This window comes from Triturus cristatus, chromosome 3_1 (assembly GCF_964204655.1).
Source record: "Triturus cristatus chromosome 3_1, aTriCri1.1, whole genome shotgun sequence".
Classification (NCBI taxonomy): Eukaryota; Metazoa; Chordata; class Amphibia; order Caudata; family Salamandridae; genus Triturus; species Triturus cristatus.
Window position 1 is genome coordinate 219722359 of NC_140583.1, and position 22309 is coordinate 219744667.

Sequence of the window (22309 nt, forward strand, 5' to 3'; positions counted from 1 at the left end):
TTGAAATATATTTTGGAAATTATGGGCTTTTGAAAACACACACATTTTCATATCAAATACATGCTTTTCAACTTTGGTATACATACATCAATTAAACCAAACAAAAGCTTTTGATTTAGTAGGCTGCGCTGCACACAGAAGAACTACTCACAGGTAGTTGGAGATCTACCAGTTGCTCACAAGCTACTCATTGGCGAAGACCAGCATATACCTTAGACACTGAATATTTCATGCATCCAGGACGAAAAGCATGCTTCAAATATAATGCATGGATTAAAACCCTTATTTTGACAAGAAAAATATATCTTGCTGACCCACATGCATACCCGGATCCAGGTCTTGCCAGTAAAGCCCACTTGTTCCTGTGGAACGTCCCTACTGTGGTGCTTCGAGAATGAAAAGGGTTCTGGGAAGAGAAATATGTAAAAAAACTAGTGGTCCACTTACAACGAAGATATATCCCCCAGTCCAGCCATGGGCATGAGGGTACGATTCCCCCCTGCTAGAGGGACGATATGGGAAAAGCGGCAGAATTGAGACACCAATTTAAAAGTGCACATGTAGTACAAGATGGCTACTACCCGCCACCCACACGACTCTGGCTGGCTGTTGCTGGGGAAAACCCCAGCCTCGCCAGCTGGACAATAGGGCTCCTGTGGCAGGGAGGTGCTAGCATCTCCCCAGATAGGATAATGTGGATTGGAACAGGGTGGGTGCACCAAATGTCCTTTCAGAGCTGCACGTAGGCAGCTGCAGAGCCCTCATTCTGCATACACCGCTTGGACCCGGTTCAGGGGCATCCTGCCCCTCGCCCAGGTGGGAAAAACACAAAGGGGAGAGGATGTAGCCACCCTTTCCCGCCTCACCACTCATTGGTGGACACTACTCTGGACACTCCCCTAATCTTGGGGATAAAGGTGAATAACGTGGCCCCAGAGCCTCAGATTAATCTTGAACTTTACAGTCTTGACCGTCGACTTGCTGCTGCCCAGCTGACCGAAGAAATCTCCCTTGGGATAAAGGAGTTATCCCCCTGCTTGGCAGGCACCTGAAACACTGCAAGTGACCCGGTTGGAACCTCACTGCTCCTATGGACTTCGACGACTTCCAGAACCCTTAAGGTGGGTTTTCAGCGCATCCCAGAGGCCAATGAGTGTGCTCAACAAGTTTGGGCACCGTGGACCGCGTGGGTACCGCGATCCCCAATACCCCAGGACACCGGCCACCTCTTGCGTAGCACACGACCCTGACCAGTGGGGAAGTTGGGATTTGGCCCGTTTTTGAGCCAACCACTCTACAGCAATTGTGCCAAAGACCAGCGCCCTAGCCCCCTCCGGTGGCCCGTGGGTGCCCTTTTACGCACTCCAAATTGCCGCCTCCCGCGGTCCCTTGTCTCTCGACTTGTGGGCCCCAGCGGAGGTCTATTTCAACAATCAAGAGTTCCCCTGGTTGCTCCAGGCCTGCTCTACAGTTTCTCCAAAGGAGACCTCTCCCAGACCTTGTGGGTCTGTACTGTAGCCGATTTGTTTATCCTTCGTGGGTTGCGGTTGCCAAGGCTTAGTGGATCCAATCCGGACACTAACACCGCAGCGACCCTCATCCAATGTGGGACAGTCGCCCTCCAGAAGCTGGTCTTCCTTGAAGCCTTCCGGAGCCCGTGGCTGCAGATCCAAGCTACACCACTTTGCACCCGAAGCACCCAACATCGAAGGTCTCTTTGCTTTGAGCCTCCTGGTCACTTTGCCGTGACCCAGACTCTGTCCCCTCTGCTTTTAGGTTCTTCTCTACACTCTTCACATCTTTGATCTTCACGGCATCATCGACGCTTTTGGCTAGCAGCACTTTTGAACATTTTCCTATAGAAAATCAGCCCGCGACCCGACACCAGAATCGACCTATGCACCCGGCTTCCCTGGGGCAGGTAACAGTGGTACCTCGGTACTCTAGTGGTAGTGGGCTCCTCAAAAGCTTAAGTCTAAAGTTTTAACTTTGTACTCCTGCTAGAAGTGACTTTAATCTGTGTAATTTAATCCGCGACATTCTCCATAGACTATAATAGAGATCCCGATAGCAGCTATTTCCACTGAACGCGCCTCCCGTGGGTCCCCTTCCTCATAACCTGGGGTGGATTCTTAAGGGGCCAGCGATCCCAAATGCCCTAGGCATTGTCTGTAGAATTGTCGTGGTTCTTATACCACTTTTTTTATATATGGTTTGGTCCCCCCCTGGGGCCCTGTGATTCCTGTGCTATTTATTGTGTTTATAAATGCTTGTTTGAATTGTAACTTTGCCACTAGCCTCATAAAGAGACTGTGGGATTCTGTCTAGAATAAATACATATATTTTATATATATACCTGTGTGGGCTACTCTTTCATTTGGTTATTCAAGAGGTTATTATGGTAAAACAATAAGCTTAACACTCCTTCAAGACTTAGCCTGAAGGCTGCTCTCCACAGCTACCACTAGGATAGCTTTCTTTAAAGGTTGTCTTAAACCTATCATCAATAGGAGTCGAATTGGACTGGTGCAAGGTGTCCCTATAACTAGGAGACAGCATATGCCAGGCCAACTTCTCACAGGTAGCCTTGGCAGGGGCCCTTTCTTAGGGGAAAGGGCATTAAAAGAGAACCATTGTTTCTGATATGAGCACTTGGATTACCATAAAGTGACATTGCACTTTCTATAAAAGCATTGCCCAGAGTACATCAATGCAATGATGCCTCCAGATTAAGGCCAGGTGACTTTGTCAAATGCTTTTTCATCATCAATGGCTATCGCTGCTGCGGGGGAGCCAGAAAGGAGTATCTTTTAACGATATAGCAAAAAGACTGAATATTTTCGTAGCAAGTCTATCTTTAATGAACATGGCTTGAGAAGGATGGATAATTTTAGTAGTGACTTTTTCTAGGTTGGAGGCCAATATTTTTGCATAAATCTTGGCCTTCATATTGATGAGATATTTTTGCAGGAAATTTGGGGGGATAATGGTGATACTGGCCTTCATTTGGTATTACCACTATAGTGGCAGTTGCAGCAGTACCAGAGATCTCACCCGAGAAAGCAGAATGGTTGAGAGTTGAGTAAAGGGGTGAACTTCTCGGATAGCTCTGATGGGAATGGGAAAAGAAGGCAAATTCTCTTTATGAGGGACTATGTAGCCTCCAAACATCTTCAATACATAAAGCAGATCAGAATTTGTGCATGGCTCTGTGTGATTTAGGAGGTCAGAACTTAAAAACCGAGTCCCTGTCAATGAATGGGTCCATTGGTAAGTTGAAATCACCACCACAAATGGTATGAGCCGCTGGGGGAAGGCCCACAAAATTAGTAGTAGGAGATGTCCAAAATTGAGGAATTACACCATTATGTGCATAAATATTGACTGAATACATTTCAGATTCACCACATTGTAGTCTGGTAATTAACCATCTGCCCTCATTATCCTGTTTGTTAGATATATTGGAAAAAGCCGCATTTCTGAAAATTAGTGCAATACCTTACTTTTTTGGAGACTGTTTCTGAGCACGCGAGTCATTAATCCATCAGAGAGCTTGCTTGTAACCAGTTTTTGTTTCTTGAAGAAATATTATATCACTGGCTGAATTGTGACAATAGCCCTAGATTTTACACCTTTTCACTGGGTGATATGATCTTTAGGATTCAAAGAGATGACTTTAATAGTAGTCATTCATGAGGCAGTAGAGGATGGAGAATATCGTCCTGAGTGATATTTTCTGTAAGGGGAGTCGGCTAAACTGAGCAGAAACGGAGCAAAATGTAGTTGACCAAGAGTCTAAGTGAGCCATTCTAAGGTGAGGCCAAATATGTGGGAGAGGATCTGTTACAGAGCACATATCGAAAAGGAAAAAGAAAGGGATAAGTAGAGATACACCTCCATGAAGAAGAAGGAGGAGGTCTGTTAAAGATGAGGAGAGAAATGTAGGACTGTGGGTAGACACAAGTGTGATGGGCATATAACAGGAAAATCAGAAAAGTGAAGGAGCCATAAGAGATGGGAGGTAGGAGGAATGTTTGTGTAGTCAGAATATGGGTAGGAGTACATGCATGCATGTGGAACAAATGAAGAGTGGTAAGGCAGAAGTTTTGTATCCTGGCATGAATCAAACAACAAGAAACTGGAAAACTCACAAAAAACAGGCTCACATAGCATGACGGAGTGGTTAGGCTTTGCAGTGGTAGGTAATAAATAAAAGCAATAAATAAGGAAACCAAGCTACCATTGCACTTTTAAAAGAATCAGGGAGCAGTGCATAAGCTGAGCCGGTGGTTTCCGGTGCCCAAGCATCTGCACTTAATTGTCAACACATCACTTATGACATCCTGCCACATGTTGGCACTATTTGTGTACTTTGGAGATGAGTGTAATAACAGTTGTTTATTAGTTCAATGAACACAAAAAAACCAAGAAAATGGTACCAAAACTGTTCTTATAGTTGTGGGGGTCTGGAATAGTTTGAATTGTCACACTTGTAGCAGCATGATTGTTAATAGTTTTGCTGTTACTGACATTGGCAAGTTCAAAATCTGGGGAAAGCCCTAATACTCCTACTGCATCTGGGCTAGGAGAAACACTCTGGGAATAAACAATGATGCAGAGGAACTAATCAACCAATGCTTATATCTAAGGGAGAAATATATTGATCCCTTTCTGTGAGTAGAAAATCTCTATAGTTTAATATTTCTTTTATATGTCAACACCAATACTTACTCCAGAAATAGTATTAGTAATATTTGTATCCGATTTTTTAACAATCATAGAAATACAAATATACAAACAATACAAAAATACAAATACATATACATATATATCCATGAACAATCTTTCCTGCCCGTTATATTCACATATGGATGTAATAGCAACGTAATTCTAAAGAAACAACCCATAACAAGAGAGGTTGTCCTATATACATTTGAGGGAATTCCTACACCCTCACTCTATTATCAGGAACATGTACACAATTGTTTAGTGTAAATCAACATCTGGCGGACTCCTCCGTATTGGGGGGTCAACGCATTTCGGCCATATTCATTTTGGCCTCATCAGGACGGAAGAAGCACGAAATACCCAGAATATATGAAATCTTCAAGGGGACTGCAATAAAGGGAGGGAAAAACTCCTCCTTCCGTTTTCCTTAAAGTCACTGTGTACTTTGTCCACAGTCGGAATGCAGCCTGCTGCCTTAAAAAATGATGCCTCGTCAAATTCTTTGTATCAGCGTTGTTCGTAAGCATCCGGCGCCCTCAAGAACTAACAGGAGTGAGGAAATATGAATTTTGTGATCAGTTATGTCCCCTATCGTAGACCCCAACGGCTCCATGTGCATGCTATAAGTACATGTATGTTCCCTCCTGCTCCAGTTCTGAAGACGCAAATATATGTGCGTCCACCGTCAACATGTCCTCTTTCAGATCCGCCATGAATGGGTCAGATATTCCATTCCTAAGTATGAAAGGCCACCGACTTTATATGGTTCACTTTCCACATTTTACAGATTCAGGCGAGTAGGCCCGAATTCTGTCATTAAGCCTTTTCCTGCCTTCTGCCTCTGAAAGCTCCAGTCTGAGCCCACATCTGTGACCATGAACTTTGTCTTACTCCCTGCGCGGCTAACGGTGCCTGATCCAGCCTGTCGCCTGCCAAAAACTGTATTTCACCTTCGAGATTATCTCCTTCGCTCCTCATCCGATGCATTCCTGTCTAGTAGTTTAGGTAAACATTCTTCCAGCTCCCGTGCAAAGGGCCAGGCCTCGCTGTCCTCATGCAAGTAATTCATAGCCCCGTTACCATGGAATATTCTTACCCCCATGCATCTAGTGTAGACACTTAGACGCTTGTACACGCACTAACAGTCAGTATAGTCAGTATAGAATAAGATTCTATCCTAAGAGACCTCTCTTTTTGGATAACACAGTTCTTTAAACATAGGATATTAGATATGATTCGGGATTAGGTTGACATAACCCCAGACTTCTGTCTCCACATGTAGAGCTAAATGTCAAGTCCCCTTCACCCTCTCGTTGCACGTCAATCACACGTCATGCGGCTGCGCGCGCATCTCTGCCAACTATTTCTGCTGACATTACAGGATTCTCTTATGGATCCACCTACTTATGACATCATGTATGATGACGTTTATTAAATTACGCCCTCTATTAGCTACGTATGCACCTTTTATCAGCTGTTACGCCTCTTGCATCTGTTTTACTGTAATGTATTTTCTATAAAACTGCCTATCTGTCAATAATATATGCTCCCTTCCTTCCTGAACTTTCGTGGTGATGGAACAGAAGGCCCACAATTCGAATTGTCTTCCTTTGTATAGGAATAAAGCATTTTAAACCTCTAATACCACGGATTCTGCCTCTTATATTTACTGAGTTATTCATGATAGACTTTACCGCATAAAAAATAGTACCGGTAACGAAATATTTACCACATAAATTGGCGCCCGAACAGGGACACTTTCTCATCTCACGCGCCGGCGGTGCGTTGCAGGCCCGGTCTCCTGCCACAGCTGAACGGACAACAAAAACGCGTATCTGCAGGATTTCCTGTATCTCCCTCCGGCCAAGCGGGGACGACTGAGGCTGCGATCAACACCCAGACGAGGCGGTGAGAAGTGCGAAGTATCCCGACCAGAGCCTAGCTGAGAGAGCAAGATCCGAGGTATACAGAGTCCCACCAGGTTCCGAAGTTCCGAGTCCAGTCGAGTCGAGTCCAGTCCGGTCCAGTTTCAGTTCCGTTCCGAGGCCTTCCGTTCCGAGCTACCCGGTGAGTACCATTACCGGGGAGGCATTTTACGTGCACATAGTCTGTGCCGGTCAAGACGGGTTTGGGTACACAAATCCGGTCTGCACTGTTTTAGCAGTGTATCTGTACTGTTTAGCAGTATATATAGTATGTTTCGCATATAAATAAGTATTATCTAGTGTCAGTATAATGTCAATAACTAGTTTTCTATTAGTTATCATTGTTCGTAAAACTGTTAAGCGTTAAATGTTTTAAATACGTTCTATATACTGTGGTGTGAATGACTGTTCATTATTGTGTTTTCTTGTATAAAGTGTGTTCTAGAAACAAGATCTAAAAATGCCGCTCTTTTCGAAACTAAGACAGATCAAAACTAGAAAAGGTGTACTCGAAGAAGCTGTTCCCATTCCACCTAGGGACACTCCAGGATACTTTATGTATCATAAACATGGCCGTGATGCCGTATTATTTCTTGATTTATGGGTGGACTACACCAAAGAATTACCAGAGAGTCAGAGATGGCCCGCAGCGGGGACCTGGGATGCAGATTGCATCATGAGAGTAGAAGAAGAATTATGGAAAAAGAAAGCCAGACAGTCACAGAAAGATGCCATTGAATTATGGCGTAAAGAATCATATAGACGTACAGAAAAAGCACTTAGACACACAGAAGATAAGGGTAAGGAGAATTCAAATAAAGTCCGAGAAAATCTATTACTTGAGGAAGGTACCCGAGTAAAATCAGAACAAGTAGATAGACAAAGAAACGCCCTTATGAATGGTATGTATCCACTTCTGGCCGAAGGGTTACCTAAGGCTACTCCGGAAATACCAAAAGACTTGCCACCCCCATTGTTTCCGATAAAAGCACATCCCAAGGGGCATCCCAGAACCGCAGAAGATGTTTTCCTTTCCCGCTATTTAGATGACGCAGCTCCCGAGTATGCTAATACCGCATCACATAGACTGCTTGCCGATGATGCTCATCGCCAAGAGCATTCGTCTGTACCTCCGCAACAACACGCTTCGACACACATTCCGACAAGCACATCTGTTTCTACAGCTTTTCCCGCAACGACGGTTGCTGTCTCACCCTCAACAAATCCTTTCACGTCCAGCACCCCAGACGGTGCTACAGGAGGTACGACAGACATTTTTTCTACGCCACCCAGAGGAAATAAATTTTCCCTTAGAGAATTAGCACACCAACGTACGCCCAAACTAGCCACTCCCGACATGCTTAAGGAACTTCTAGTAGATTGTAGATATGATCCTGTGCCCGGTAAACGGGACGAAATGTTGCTGTCATCATTACGTATTAGACGAGCTGCAATATATTTAACGAAGTTACCAGGAATGAATACACATTTAGAAAATATATATCACTTTGTCCAGTCAGGGCGAGGTCCTGAAAGTATTAGCAGAGCCATGGAGTACCAGAAAGCGGAGGTACAGGCACAACTGTTACGTTTCCTCATAAACTGTGTAATTAGAAATCAAGACCGGCCTGGGGTAAATCCGGAAGAAATGCAAACACTTGTCACTTGGGGCCGGAATATATCAGAAGGAAGACATGATAAACAGTTATGTATAGTAGCTATGTACCGAAAGATCCGCAAAGAGGTAGAACGAATACACGAAGAAAGATTAGAGGTAGACGCCGCTGATCTAAACAGAGAGGAGGAGGAGCAAGAATCAGAGCAAGTAGACACGATAGCTTATGTAAGTAAAGGAAGACCCCATAATAATACCAGAGGTTTTAAGGACCCAATACGTCCAATACGTCCAGAATATAATAGACATCTTCCAAACACTATGCTAAATACAAAATCCCCATAACACCTATTCCAAGCCGCTGATAAATTACTCCGAGATCGAAGGGGGTACCACGTGCTCGATTCCATGGACGAACAAGAATTAGCCAGGTCAGCAGTACAGTGGGCTGACAGTCCCGGCGAATACAATGATGATGTACTTGCACACACGTTTCTGAATCTAGACCCATATGAACAGCGTTTAGCTAGTATATACATGATTCAACACCTCCTTATATTATATAAAAGCCAACACTCTGATCCAGGACCCTTACCTGACATATTGACAGAACTACTCACGAACATATGGAGAGGGTCAGGTACTGATTTGATTAAGGAAATACTAGAATCCCGAAACCAATATTTAAATTTCGTATGCCCGGAACACGTTCCAGTTCCCATTATGGGAAGAAAAATGTATCACATAGATAGACAGAACCCGTTACGCGAAGTGCACCCGATCAGAGGTGCCGGCGATAATTTCACACGCGTGTTTGTGTACACGCCTATAACTAAACTGGAATTATTAGAAATGAAGAAAGTAGTACCCAGTCATGACAAAGATCCAGCAGGTTTCCACCGTGAGATAAAAGAAATGTTACTCATGGGAGAGTATACCTACCCCGACATTATGAAAATATTAAAAGTCCTACTACCCGCAGGTGTTTATGAAAAACTCAAAGAAAAAGAATGGGAGGTAGGAGACCAAAAGATAGATTGGACAGCATTAGAAAACGAAGAAAGGGCCCGAGCTGCAGGAGCAGGACTTGGGGAAAAGACTACAGCACTAGCAGGATTACTAATACAGGTATTGCCACGTTTATTAACTACGAAAAAGGAAGACTGGGGTGCAATCTAAGCCTGTAAACAAAAACCAGATGAAGACACTAGTGATTTCTATTCCCGATTTGAAAAATGTTTTAGTATAAATAGTGGTATAAAAGCCAGTAGTGAGTCATACCCACATCTGTTTGTGACAAAATTAGTTGAAAATTCTCTGCTACAAGTCAAGAATAGAGTATTGAAATTCGAAAGTACCTGGCAAGGTAATACCCCATCACAGATGCTACAGATGTTACAATATCATCACAATAGAATTAGAGAAGAACAAGAACACGAACAAAGACGTATGAAAGATACAAAAATGAAAATGCTTGTTGCACAGTCAGTTCCAGCCGATAGTCATCAAAAGGGTGATTCCGCAGGCCCTGCAAAAGGGACATGCAACTATTGTAAACAACCAGGTCATTATATACACGATTGTCCAGTCCTGAAACATAATATAGCCACAGGTAGAACACATGAGAGACCACGTCCACCCAGACAGGATCAGAATCAACAACAGACGCCTCAGCAGGCACAACCTAGGTTAGCTCCGCAACAATTAGCTCCGCAACAGGCAGCTCCACAACAGATCATAGTACCACCACAAGTGCAGCCTACTGCTGCAACTCAAGCAACAACACAACAAATGTATCAGTATGCACAAACAGATTATCCCGATTATCAGCGATACTCATGAGATAGCCTAGAGAGGGAAGTTGGCTTACCCCTTATTGAGGTTCCTGTAGACCAAGAGGGACCTTATGTACATAGTGAACTATTAGGGGAAGACAGAAAGTTTTTACTTGATACAGGGGCAAGCAGAACAACTATAAGACGCAGTGAAGTTCCAGGGGCACCCCTCTCAGGCTCACAGAATATTTCCCTGGGATTCTCAGGAAAACCTATAATTAATGACGTAACGCAACCTCTTGCACTCACAGTAGGTCCATTAACACGTACAACAGATTTGTTGCTTACTAAATCATGTCCAGAAAACTTGTTAGGAATAAAAACATTGAAAGCTCTAGGAGCTATTATATGTTGTTCTCCGGAAGGAGTACGACTATTTTTACGTGACGTTAAAGGTCACTACGTATCCAGAGACATGGATCACCGACTGCAGAATTTACCTACACATTTATGGGCACAAGGCCCCACTGATGTTGGTTGCATGAACATTACACCATATCGAGTTACACTGAAAACAGGAATAGTACTACCACGAATACGACAATACAAGTTACCACCCGATGCTGTAGTGGCTTTACTGCAAATCATTGACGAGCTCATTACACAAGGAGTGGTTGTCGAAACCGACTCCAATGTATGTAATTCTCCGATAATTCCGATTCTTAAAAGAACGGATCCAAAAGCTCCACCAGTATATCGATTAGTTATTGATCTGCGCGAATTAAATAAATGCATTGTACCACAATACCCTGTGGTCCCAGATATCTCTTCATTACTCACAGCTATTGACTCAGAAGCAACGTTTTTCACTGTAATTGATCTCAAGAATGCTTTCTTTAGTGTCCCAATTGATCCGGAAAGTCAATATTTATTCGGATTTAGTTTAAATGGACGAAGTTTTAAATTCACACGCGCACCTCAAGGATTTACAGAAAGCCCCAGCATCTATAGCCAAGCACTGAAACGAGAACTTGACAGTATCCACATGCCAGTTAACACTGCCTTGCTTCAATATGTCGATGATCTGCTGATCACCGCCCGAAGCGAACCTGAATGTGAAAAAGCGTCACTGACGGTTTTAAAATTTCTGGCTGACAAGGGGCACAAGGTGTCCCCTTCTAAGCTGCAATTCTGTGTCCAACGAGTTGTTTACCTTGGGCACTCGCTGTCCAAGGAGGGAAGGCAGCTTACATCCGACCGCATCCAGTTAATCGCTAACATGCCACCACCCAAGACACAAAAGGAGGTACGGGCTTTTATAGGCCTCACTTCATACTGTAGGCAGTGGATCCCTCAATATGCATTTCTAGCAAAACCACTCATCCAGTTGACAACACAGGAGGCAGCCACATCGACTGTCCTCCCTTGGACTCCAGAACATACACACGCCTTTGAAAGCTTAAAGAAAGCTTTATGCCAAGCACCTGTCCTAGCAACACCATGTTACGGTAAACAGTTTACACTCTTCGTTACAGAACGCGAAGGTACTGCTTTGTCGGTACTCACTCAGGAACAAGCAGGATCACACAAACCATGTGCTTATTTCTCTAGTACATTAGATCCAGTAGCTCAGGCTCTTCCAGCGTGTCTGAAATCAGTGGCAGCAACATCTTTAGCAATCAGACAAAGCGATGCCATAGTGTTAGGACATCAATTGACAGTACAAGTACCACACGCAGTAGAGGTTCTCTTGAACCGCACACAAACACAACACTTGACTATAGCGAGACTCACCGGTTACGAATTAACATTGTTTCAGCCACATATAGAAATCAGACGTTGTAATACGTTAAATCCTGCCACACTGTTACCAGTGAGCGGAACAGATCCATTGGCACATGATTGTGTTGAAGTTATTACTATCACGACGAAACCCAGACAAGACTTGACAGACATCCCTTTATCAGATCCAGACCTGACATTGTATGTAGATGGGTCATGTATGAGAACAAGTACAGGAGAGTTAGTGGCCGCTTACGCAGTCACAACAGACACTGAAGTCATTGAAACAAATTGTATTAACACTTTGTCAGCTCAAGCAGCAGAGCTCACCGCTCTGACACAAGCCTGTATTCAAGCCACAAATAAAAAAGTCAACATATACACAGATTCACGTTATGCATTCGGAGTCGTTCATGACTTCGGCGTACTGTGGCGAGAGAGAGGTTATTTAACTTCTCACGGTGCCCACATCCAACACGGATCCCTCATTCAAGCCCTATTAGACGCGATTCATCTACCTACTGCAATATCGATTATGAAATGCAAAGCCCACACAAAAGTTACCGATATCATTTCTCAGGGTAATGACCTAGCTGACAGAACAGCTAAACAGACTGCTCAGAATCAGACTCACACAACTGACATGACAAAGACAATAGTTCCGACACCAACACATTGCATGACAGTTAAGGATCCCGCCCTTGATGTAATTGACATACAGACACATGCTACACCAGAAGAAATAAAGAAATGGACTGAATTAGGAGGGATCCAAACAGATCAAGGATGGATGACGAAGGAAAAATCTATATGGTTTCTTCCCGACTCTATGGTCCAAGTTATTATTAACACTATACATAGTCCAGCGCACCTAGGAGAAAAAGCTATGCTAGACAGCATTCAACACATTTGGTTCAACAAACACTTGCGAGCCGCAGCTAAACAAAAAGTTCGTACCTGTATGATATGTTGTCAGTTTAATCCAGGTAAAAGCATCCCCGTAGAGCAGGGTGGATTTCAACCTCCTAATCATGCTTTTGAAGTCCTCCAGATGGATTATATCCAGATGGAACGATGTCGAGGATTCAAATATGTTCTCGTAGTTGTCTGTGCTCTTTCCCGTTGGACAGAAGCATACCCGGTTTCAGATTACACTGCCCCGACTACTGCTAAACAGTTAGTTCGAGAATTCTTCCCACGGTACGGTTTACCACGTGTTGTCTATTCAGATAACGGCCAGCCGTTCTCATCCGAACTAATGAAACACGTTTCTTTTCTATTAGGCTATCAATGGAAATTTCACTGTGTCCGACATCCCGAGGCAGCAGGTCTCGTAGAACGCCATAATCAAACTTTGAAAATTAGATTGTCCAAAATATGTAGAGAAAAAGGAGTCGATTGGATAGTAGCCTTACCAGTTGCGCTCTTTTACATGAGAATGGTAGCACATTCTCGAACAGGGCTATCCCCGTATGAGGTGATCTTCGGTAGACCACCAAATATGTGGGGGACACCTATACCTCGTAAAATCACTGACGTTGACTGTAATATGCTGACAGATTACCTGGCTTCCTTGATGTCTGCACTACAATCTTGTCGTTCACAGGTATCCGCAGCTTTTCCCGACAATACTGAGGTGAAGCCCCATGACGTAGTTCCTGGTGACTTGGTGCTGGTCAGGAACTTTGACCGGAAGACCCAACTGGATCCTAGGTGGAAGTCACCGAAGTTAGTTTTACTCACCACAAGGACAGCCGTGAAAATCGAAGGAAGAAAAGGGTGGTTGCACTCGAGTCATATCAAGAAATTTTATGGACTACCACCCAGTATAGAGACTCACCCCTGTATTCCCTCACAAACAGACTCAAAGCTCCCCTTGGTTGAGCAATCGAACTCAGAAATTTATAAACTAAAATTGAGGTCTAATAAGTCAGACAATTTGATTGTTTAAGTCCTCTCCAAGGTGAATCGGTTGAATTTGTCTCTGACATGTATCCTCTAGACCGGAATAGAGAAAGAAATAATCAAATGCTGCTCAAGAAGCAAGCGTATTGTAAATCATTTCGTAGTCATTGTACAGTAACATTATTAATTTTGTTTTTTCTAAGTCTTTTGATCATCATTGTCAGCATCCTATTGCACATGTATTACCCTATTCCTAAGCATGCTTATAATATAATTGCAGAACATTCTTTTAGTGAATTACCTCCACATGAATTGTCTTATAGATTTGCGCTGCGCAATTACACTTTCATTAGTATGTTACATCATTCCCATCAAACCAGCAATGCCACAAATTGTTGGATATGTGGCCGACTCCCTCCCTATCAGACCTATAAGGGAGTTTTGCCCCTCTTTCCCTATCCGTTTACACACAATGGCTCCTGTGGAGCATGGTTTAGTTTGATTAATACCCTAGATTCAAATTCCGCGGTTTATCAAGACAACTGGGTATGGGGCAACCTGAACTTAGTTTTGCTTAAAGTCTGCTACCCTAACAAGGAGGGACTTCCCAAAAGAACAGGAACTGATCTGGAAAATGAAGTATATGGATTAGGTAATTTTACACTTAACCTCATGATCTTGAACGTTGAATCTGAAGCTACACCAATCTTGCCCGCCATGTCAGTATTCCCAGTAAAGGGGGAATTATGTATAAAAAAGAATGGCTCCATACACATGGGCCATAGTAAATGCACCACTGTAATAAAATTCAGTGATCAAGGCAAGTCTACATTTAGAGCTTCTCGTCATTCCTACTTTATATGTGGCCAGACCGCATATATACGTCTACCTTTAGATTGGGATGGTACCTGTTACATAGCATTCCTTCTGCCACCTGTTTTCCTAGCTCCTCCTGATTATCATAGAAATACCCATTTAGTACACAATAGACAGCAGAGAGATCTCCCAATTGTCGATTACACTGAAACAGCATGGGAGAAATACACAGATTTCAATAAAGGTTTCTTTCCCTATATAGGTACAGTCACTAATAGTAAGCTGATACGTAGATTAACCAGAACCCTTGAAGCAGTAGTGAACAAAACTATTTCCGCCTTAGGCAATTTAACAGAAGAGCAGTCTGCTATGCGGATTGTTGTGCTCCAAAATCGTCTTGTCCTTGACGTCATCCTGGCCGATAGGGGCGGAGCTTGTAGGGTCATCGGATCAAGTTGCTGCATTTTCATCCCAGAAAATTCGCCATCAGTATATAAAGCCATAACTCGCCTTCATAAGATTGTAAGCCAGATACACCAGAGTCCAGGCACCTGGACTTGGTCCGGTTGGTTCTGGGGCGTGTTGTCAGCCTGGGGATGGAGAATCCTATCCTTCCTAGGTATTGGCTTTCTCATACTATTCAGTTGCTGCTTATGTCTACAATGTGGGCCAGCGATTTGTGGTCTGTGTGCCACCTCGTGTATCCCACATCCAAGTATTCGTTCGAGATCCCGGAAGAAGAAAGAAGAACAAATGATGCTATATGAACAGATCGATGGATTGATGAAGATCGATATCTCCTAAGGGTCCGAAGGGGACAAGGAGGGAATGAGGAAATATGAATTTTGTGATCAGTTATGTCCCCTATCGTAGACCCCAACGGCTCCATGTGCATGCTATAAGTACATGTATGTTCCCTCCTGCTCCAGTTCTGAAGACGCAAATATATGTGCGTCCACCGTCAACATGTCCTCTTTCAGATCCGCCATGAATGGGTCAGATATTCCATTCCTAAGTATGAAAGGCCACCGACTTTATATGGTTCACTTTCCACATTTTACAGATTCAGGCGAGTAGGCCCGAATTCTGTCATTAAGCCTTTTCCTGCCTTCTGCCTCTGAAAGCTCCAGTCTGAGCCCACATCTGTGACCATGAACTTTGTCTTACTCCCTGCGCGGCTAACGGTGCCTGATCCAGCCTGTCGCCTGCCAAAAACAGTATTTCACCTTCGAGATTATCTCCTTCGCTCCTCATCCGATGCATTCCTGTCTAGTAGTTTAGGTAAACATTCTTCCAGCTCCCGTGCAAAGGGCCAGGCCTCGCTGTCCTCATGCAAGTAATTCATAGCCCCGTTACCATGGAATATTCTTACCCCCATGCATCTAGTGTAGACACTTAGACGCTTGTACACGCACTAACAGTCAGTATAGTCAGTATAGAATAAGATTCTATCCTAAGAGACCTCTCTTTTTGGATAACACAGTTCTTTAAACATAGGATATTAGATATGATTCGGGATTAGGTTGACATAACCCCAGACTTCTGTCTCCACATGTAGAGCTAAATGTCAAGTCCCCTTCACCCTCTCGTTGCACGTCAATCACACGTCATGCGGCTGCGCGCGCATCTCTGCCAACTATTTCTGCTGACATTACAGGATTCTCTTATGGATCCACCTACTTATGACATCATGTATGATGACGTTTATTAAATTACGCCCTCTATTAGCTACGTATGCACCTTTTATCAGCTGTTACGCCTCTTGCATCTGTTTTACTGTAATGTATTTTCTATAAAACTGCCTATCTGTCAATAATATATGCTCCCTTCCTTCCTGAACTTTCGTGGTGATGGAACAGAAGGCCCACAATTCGAATTGTCTTCCTTTGTATAGGAATAAAGCATTTTAAACCTCTAATACCACGGATTCTGCCTCTTATATTTACTGAGTTATTCATGATAGACTTTACCGCATAAAAAATAGTACCGGTAACGAAATATTTACCACAGGAGCAACAAATGGTGCAAGCTGCAGTGGCCTCCTGGCAAGATCCCTGGCACTTAGGGCCAGAAGTATCAACGCATTTTGCGCTTGCAAACAGGACGATTTGCAAAATCGGCCCGTTTACGAACGCAAAAATGCGTCTTGCAATGTATCAACATTTTAGAATTTGCAATATGGGTAATTGCAATTATTGGCGATTACCTAAACTGTGAATGCATTTAGGAAATCGCAATTTGGGATTCCCTAAATGCAATTCATGTACCTAACGCAAATTGCGTTTTTGCATTAAGGAATCACAAATTACCACCAACTTCTAGTTGGTGGTAATTTGCAAATTCCTGGAAAAATGCACTTTTTAGCATTGCCATGTGGCGCACATGTGCACACATGCATATTTGAGGGGTGCAACAGGGTGTCCTTTTGGCACCCTTGCAATTGCATGCGCAATTTGCGAGTACATATTGGGTACTCGCAAATTGCGCATGCAATTCCCATTCATTCCCATGGGCATCTAGGCCCATAGAAATCAATGGGAAGCCATACCTTATTTGTGACTCGCAATTTGCGATTCGCACAGAATGGTAGGAATCGCAATTTTATTTGCGAAACCTCCATACATTGCATTTTGCAAGTCTATAATAGCAAATCTGTCAAATTCGCTATTATAGACGCAAAATGTGACCTTGATACATCTGGCCCTTAGTATTTTACAAATTAAGCACTGCAAGGGAGCCAAGGTTAGATAAACCTAAGGTTTCAAAAGGACTCGCTATAGTATTACCTCATAGCCTTCTGCATGGTCATCCCCAAACTTTTTGCCTTCCTTCTGTATTTTTTCTGACCTCTTTTTGTTGGTTTTTGGACTCTGAGCACTTTACTACTGCTGATCAGTGCTAAAGTGCATGTGCTCTCATGTCTAAAATGTATTGGTGATTGGTTTATCCAAGATTGGCATATCTGATTTACTATTGAGTCACATGTAAAGTGCTCTGTGTGTATCCAGGGACTGTAAAATAAAATGCTACTAGTGGGCCTGCAGCACTGATAGTGCCACGTATACGAGCATCCCTTCAAACATGTCTGTGTGTGTGCAGTTTTAAACTGCCATGTCGACCTGGCAAGGGCCAAACATTCCTTTCTACTACCTGTAAGGCAGCCAAAGCAGCCTCATGGGCAGGATGCAATGTATTTAGAAGGTAGGGTATGTACTGTTGTGTTTGACATGTCCTAATAGTGAAATACTGATAATTTCATTTTTTACTATTGCAAGGACTATGTCTTGTACAGGGTAACATGGGGATTGCTTTGAAATATCTTTTAAGTGTAAATTCCCATTGGGACAGATAGAGATTTGGAGTCTCTGAACTCACAATTTATAAACACATCTTTTGGTGAAATTGTTTTTAAACTACATGTTTTAAAATGCCACTTTTAGAAAGTGATAATAAAGATAGCAGCGGTGATGCACTCGGTTTATAAATGTTAAACTAAGTGTTCTACTCTATGTAAGTAATTATCAAAATCGGTGTGCGCCTGCTGTGGTGGTTCCACCTTGCCACCTGTTCACTGAGAAAAAAACAAATAAGACTAAGGTCTTAAACAGGAAGCGCACTAACCTAATTTACTCAAAATTATTGTGTTTGGTTCGAGTTTAAAAAGCATATATGAACATTAATAATCAAAAGCTTGACATTGTTAAACCAAAATACACAATGAATCTTTGCAAATGTCACTCAAAATCATAACCATGAAGATTGTCTCCAGATTCGTCTTCAGCATGCTTTATTCAGCAAATTCAACTTGTTGTGTCAATTCTTAAATTAAAAACTGTTCCCATACAAGGAGATTCATCGCTCCCAATGCATTTCGGGTGAACTTTCACCCTTCGTCAGGGAAAATCTACAAACAAATGCATATGTGTCAAATAACAATGTTACAGATTTTTATACACATAAAATAATTTAAGATTATGGCAAAAGCATCCAGTATAATCATAGTCTTTTACGAGAATCAAAGGTCATCATTACAATGCAGAGAGTATATTAACTGTAGTCTTCATTACACACAGAATAGTATGGAACAAGATATGGTGTGATATGTAAAGCCCAACCACAAATATTGTGTCGAAAATCTAAAAAAAACGCAAGGTTATACTAATGTGAGTCACCCATGTTAGTGACAATATGTGATAAGAAATCAAAAGAATTAAAAAATCGAAAAACAAGATAAACGAAATACCTCCAGTATCATGTATGAACGCAAACAACTGTCCGTCTTAACCAATATACGCGCGCTGGTCTGATACAGAGTACCTGTAATGCGCCAAGGTACGAGAGTATGTGTCAAGTCTTCATATGATACTAAATAGCAGGACCTGTGTGCCCCATGATTAGAAATCATCAGCGCTTACTACTCAAAAACCCGACGTGACGGATGTCTCTTACGTCCGCTCTCACAAAAAATAAATGAATAGTGTCTGCTTCAGTCGTGCCACTTAACGCTGAAAAAATCAGACGCTACTATGACATACACATTCTCTAAAATGTACACGAAAATCTTGAATGTGCTAACTAAGCCAGATTCGAAACTCACCGCATACAAAAAGGCTGTGTCAGGGCTCAATATCGCTGTTTTGTAGTGACGGTGGCTATAAACCCACCATCGTATTACACATTTCTCTCTGCAAAAAACAAAAGTGAATCAGGTTTCAAAAAGGTGCCGTCCAAAGTTATTGCGACCCCAACTTTTCAACCCTTATAGAGAAACTCACCCTCAACTTCTAAAGAGACGCGTTTATCCAACACCTTCCGTGCTGCGTACGAAACAACCCGTCATCAACACCAAACGGAGAATTTTACCGCTTTACGTGCCCAACGGAAGCAATAGAAATGAAAAGAGGACTACGAGAGACACCTTAAACAAAATTCCATGCATGGCGATACGCCATATTAGTGAAGAGCGTGATGAGTGTAATTCAGCATGACATTGTATGACAAAACATAATTTCATGTCTTTGTGAAATCAATTCCATTGCAATGATACTAGTTTCTAACACATACAATATACCTCATATTGGCTATTAAAGTTATGCATATTACTGACGATCATATGACAGTGCATTATCAACACCATTCTCTGTATTATGTGATTAACATAAATTACATGACTCATAAGTACATAAAATCTAGAAATCAGTGGATATTACGACACTAACATACTGACAAATATGAAGTAATAAAAATCTTAACTCTTATCCCATCTGTATACGTGTTTGAATGATAATTGTACTGATACTGACTTGTTAATCGTGAAAATGATAACCATCACAATTAAGTTACAGGAAACAAGAGAGTTCCAACTTGTCATTGAGACCCTTCGGATGGAGCGTATTTAAAAACCTTATCCAAAATGTTTCTCTCTGGGTGATCAATTTTGACTTATCCCTATTGTTGCGGTGCTTAACTACCTCTAGCACTGTGAACCTTAATTGTGCTATGGTGTGTTTGAACTCAGTCCAATGGCTTGCTAGAGGGGACGTCACTATTCTGGTTCTGATGCGGCTTTTATGTTCGGTTATACGTACTCGTAAAGATCTCTCGGTCTTCCCAACATAAAAAAGGCCACATGGACATCGTATCGCATAAATTACATTCTGTGTGTTGCAATTGGCCGTAAATGACAATTTAATGGGTATGCCCGACCATGGATGTGAAATAGTTGCTCCTATGAGAGCATTATTACAATGTGAACAATTGTAACATTTTTGCATGCCTTTTTCTTCCTGTCTCATTTGCTCTCTCTTTTTAAGCAATTCCCTGATGTTATTAGATCTCTTATAGACAAAAATAGGTGGATCTTGAAAAAGATCATTAAAATCAGGTTCCGTTTGCAATAGCTCCCAACGCTTTAGAATTATTTTCTTAATGGCTGTCGCCTGAGCTGAAAAAGTGGATACGAAAACTTCACGTTGGTCCTTAATTCTCTGTTTTTTGATTAACAACTCTGCTCTAGGGATCTCATCTGCCCGTTTAGCTGCTACCTCCACAATCCCCTCTGGATAACCCCTTTCCAGAAAAAGCTTTTTTAATTGAACCAAGGTCGTTTGGTATTCTCTATTGTCCGAAATGATACGTTTAATCTGAAGGAATTGGGAAAATGGAAGGTGCTTCTTCAAGGACAGAGGATGGAAGCTTGTGTACAATAGGGTGTTATTACGATCAGTTGGTTTAATAAACACCTTCGTGGTTATGTCATTCCCCGATAGTGTGACCTGTACATCTAGATACGAGATGGTTTGTCTACTCTTTGTAGTGCACAAGACCCCGTCTCTTCCTGGCCTGGCTCCAGACACACTCCATGGCAGTGGAGACTGCTTTGTGTGAGGACAGGCACATCCATATTCAGGTATCAGTGGCCACTCCTACTACAACTCTAGCTCAGGAAGAACCATCAGCCTGGTGATGGACAATCAGGAGATGCAGGGAACACCTCAGCTCCCTTTGTGTGACTGTCTAAAGTAAATGCACAAGAGCCCAACTGTCAGCCAACCCAGATGTGTATTCTACAGACAGGCAATGGAACAGAATGGGTAAGCAAGGACATGCCCACTTTCTAAAAGTCTACGGTCTTAAACAGGAAGCGCACTATCCTAATTAACTCAAAATTAGTGTGTTTGGTTCAAGTTAAAAAGCATATATGAACATTAATAATCAAGAGCTTGACATTGTTAAACCAAAATAAACAATGAATCTTTGCAAATGTCACTCAAAATCATAACCATGAAGATTGTCTTCAGATTCGTCTTCAGCATGCTTTATTCAGCAAATTCAACTTGTTGTGTCAATTCTTAAATTAAAAACTGTTCTCATAAAAGGAGATTCATCGCTCCCAATGCATTTCGGGTGAACTTTCACCCTTCGTCAGGGAAAATCTACAAACAAATGTATATGTGTCAAATAACAATGTTACAGATTTTTATACACATAAAATAATTTAAGATTATGGCAAAAGCATCCAGGATAATCATAGTCTTTTACGAGAATCAAAGGTCATCATTACAATGCAGAGATCATATTAACTGTAGTTGGAACAAGATATGGTGTGATATGTAAAGCCCAACCACCATATTGTGTTAAAAATCTAAAAAAACGCAAGGTTATACTAATGTGATAGATCCCTAGAGCAGAGTTGTTAATCAAAAAACAGAGAATTAAGGACAAACGTGAAGTTTTCGTATCCACTTTTTCAGCTCAGGCGACAGCCATTAAGAAAATAATTCTAAAGCGTTGGGAGCTATTGCAAACGGAACCTGATTTTAATGATCTTTTTCAAGATCCACCTATTTTTGCCTATACGAGATCTAATAACATCAGGGAATTGCTTAAAAAGAGAGAGCAAGCCAGACAGGAAGAAAATAGCATGCAAAAATGTTACAATTGTTCACATTGTAATAATGCTCTCATAGGAGCAACTATTTCACATCCATGGTCGGGCATACCCATTAAATTGTCATTTACGGCCAATTGCAACACACAGAATGTAATTTATGCGATACGATGTCCATGTGGCCTTTTTTATGTTGGTAAGACCGAGAGATCTTTACGAGTACGTATAACCGAACATAAAAGCCGCATCAGAACCAGAGTAGTGACGTCCCCCCTAGCAAGCCATTGGACTGAGTTCAAACACACCATAGCACAATTAAGGTTCACAGTGCTAGAGGTAGTTAAGCACCGCAATGATAGGGACATGTCAAAGT

The 22309-nt window shown here is 42.3% G+C and overlaps 1 protein-coding gene across 4 annotated transcripts in view; it reads right to left on the minus strand.

Annotated features, from left to right (window-relative positions):
- The window catches only part of HYKK (hydroxylysine kinase), a 326821-nt gene that overhangs the window by 281402 nt on the left and 23110 nt on the right, over positions 1-22309 (minus strand). Inside the window, exon 2 of one of the 4 annotated variants that reach the window (XM_085643705.1) lies at positions 12783-13823. The exons of the other annotated variants lie outside the window; for them this stretch is intronic. Coding sequence (XP_085499831.1) covers positions 12783-12858 — 76 coding nt within the window. The 5' untranslated portion in view covers positions 12859-13823. The remainder of the gene's footprint in view (positions 1-12782; positions 13824-22309) is intronic. 4 annotated transcript variants of the gene reach the window in all.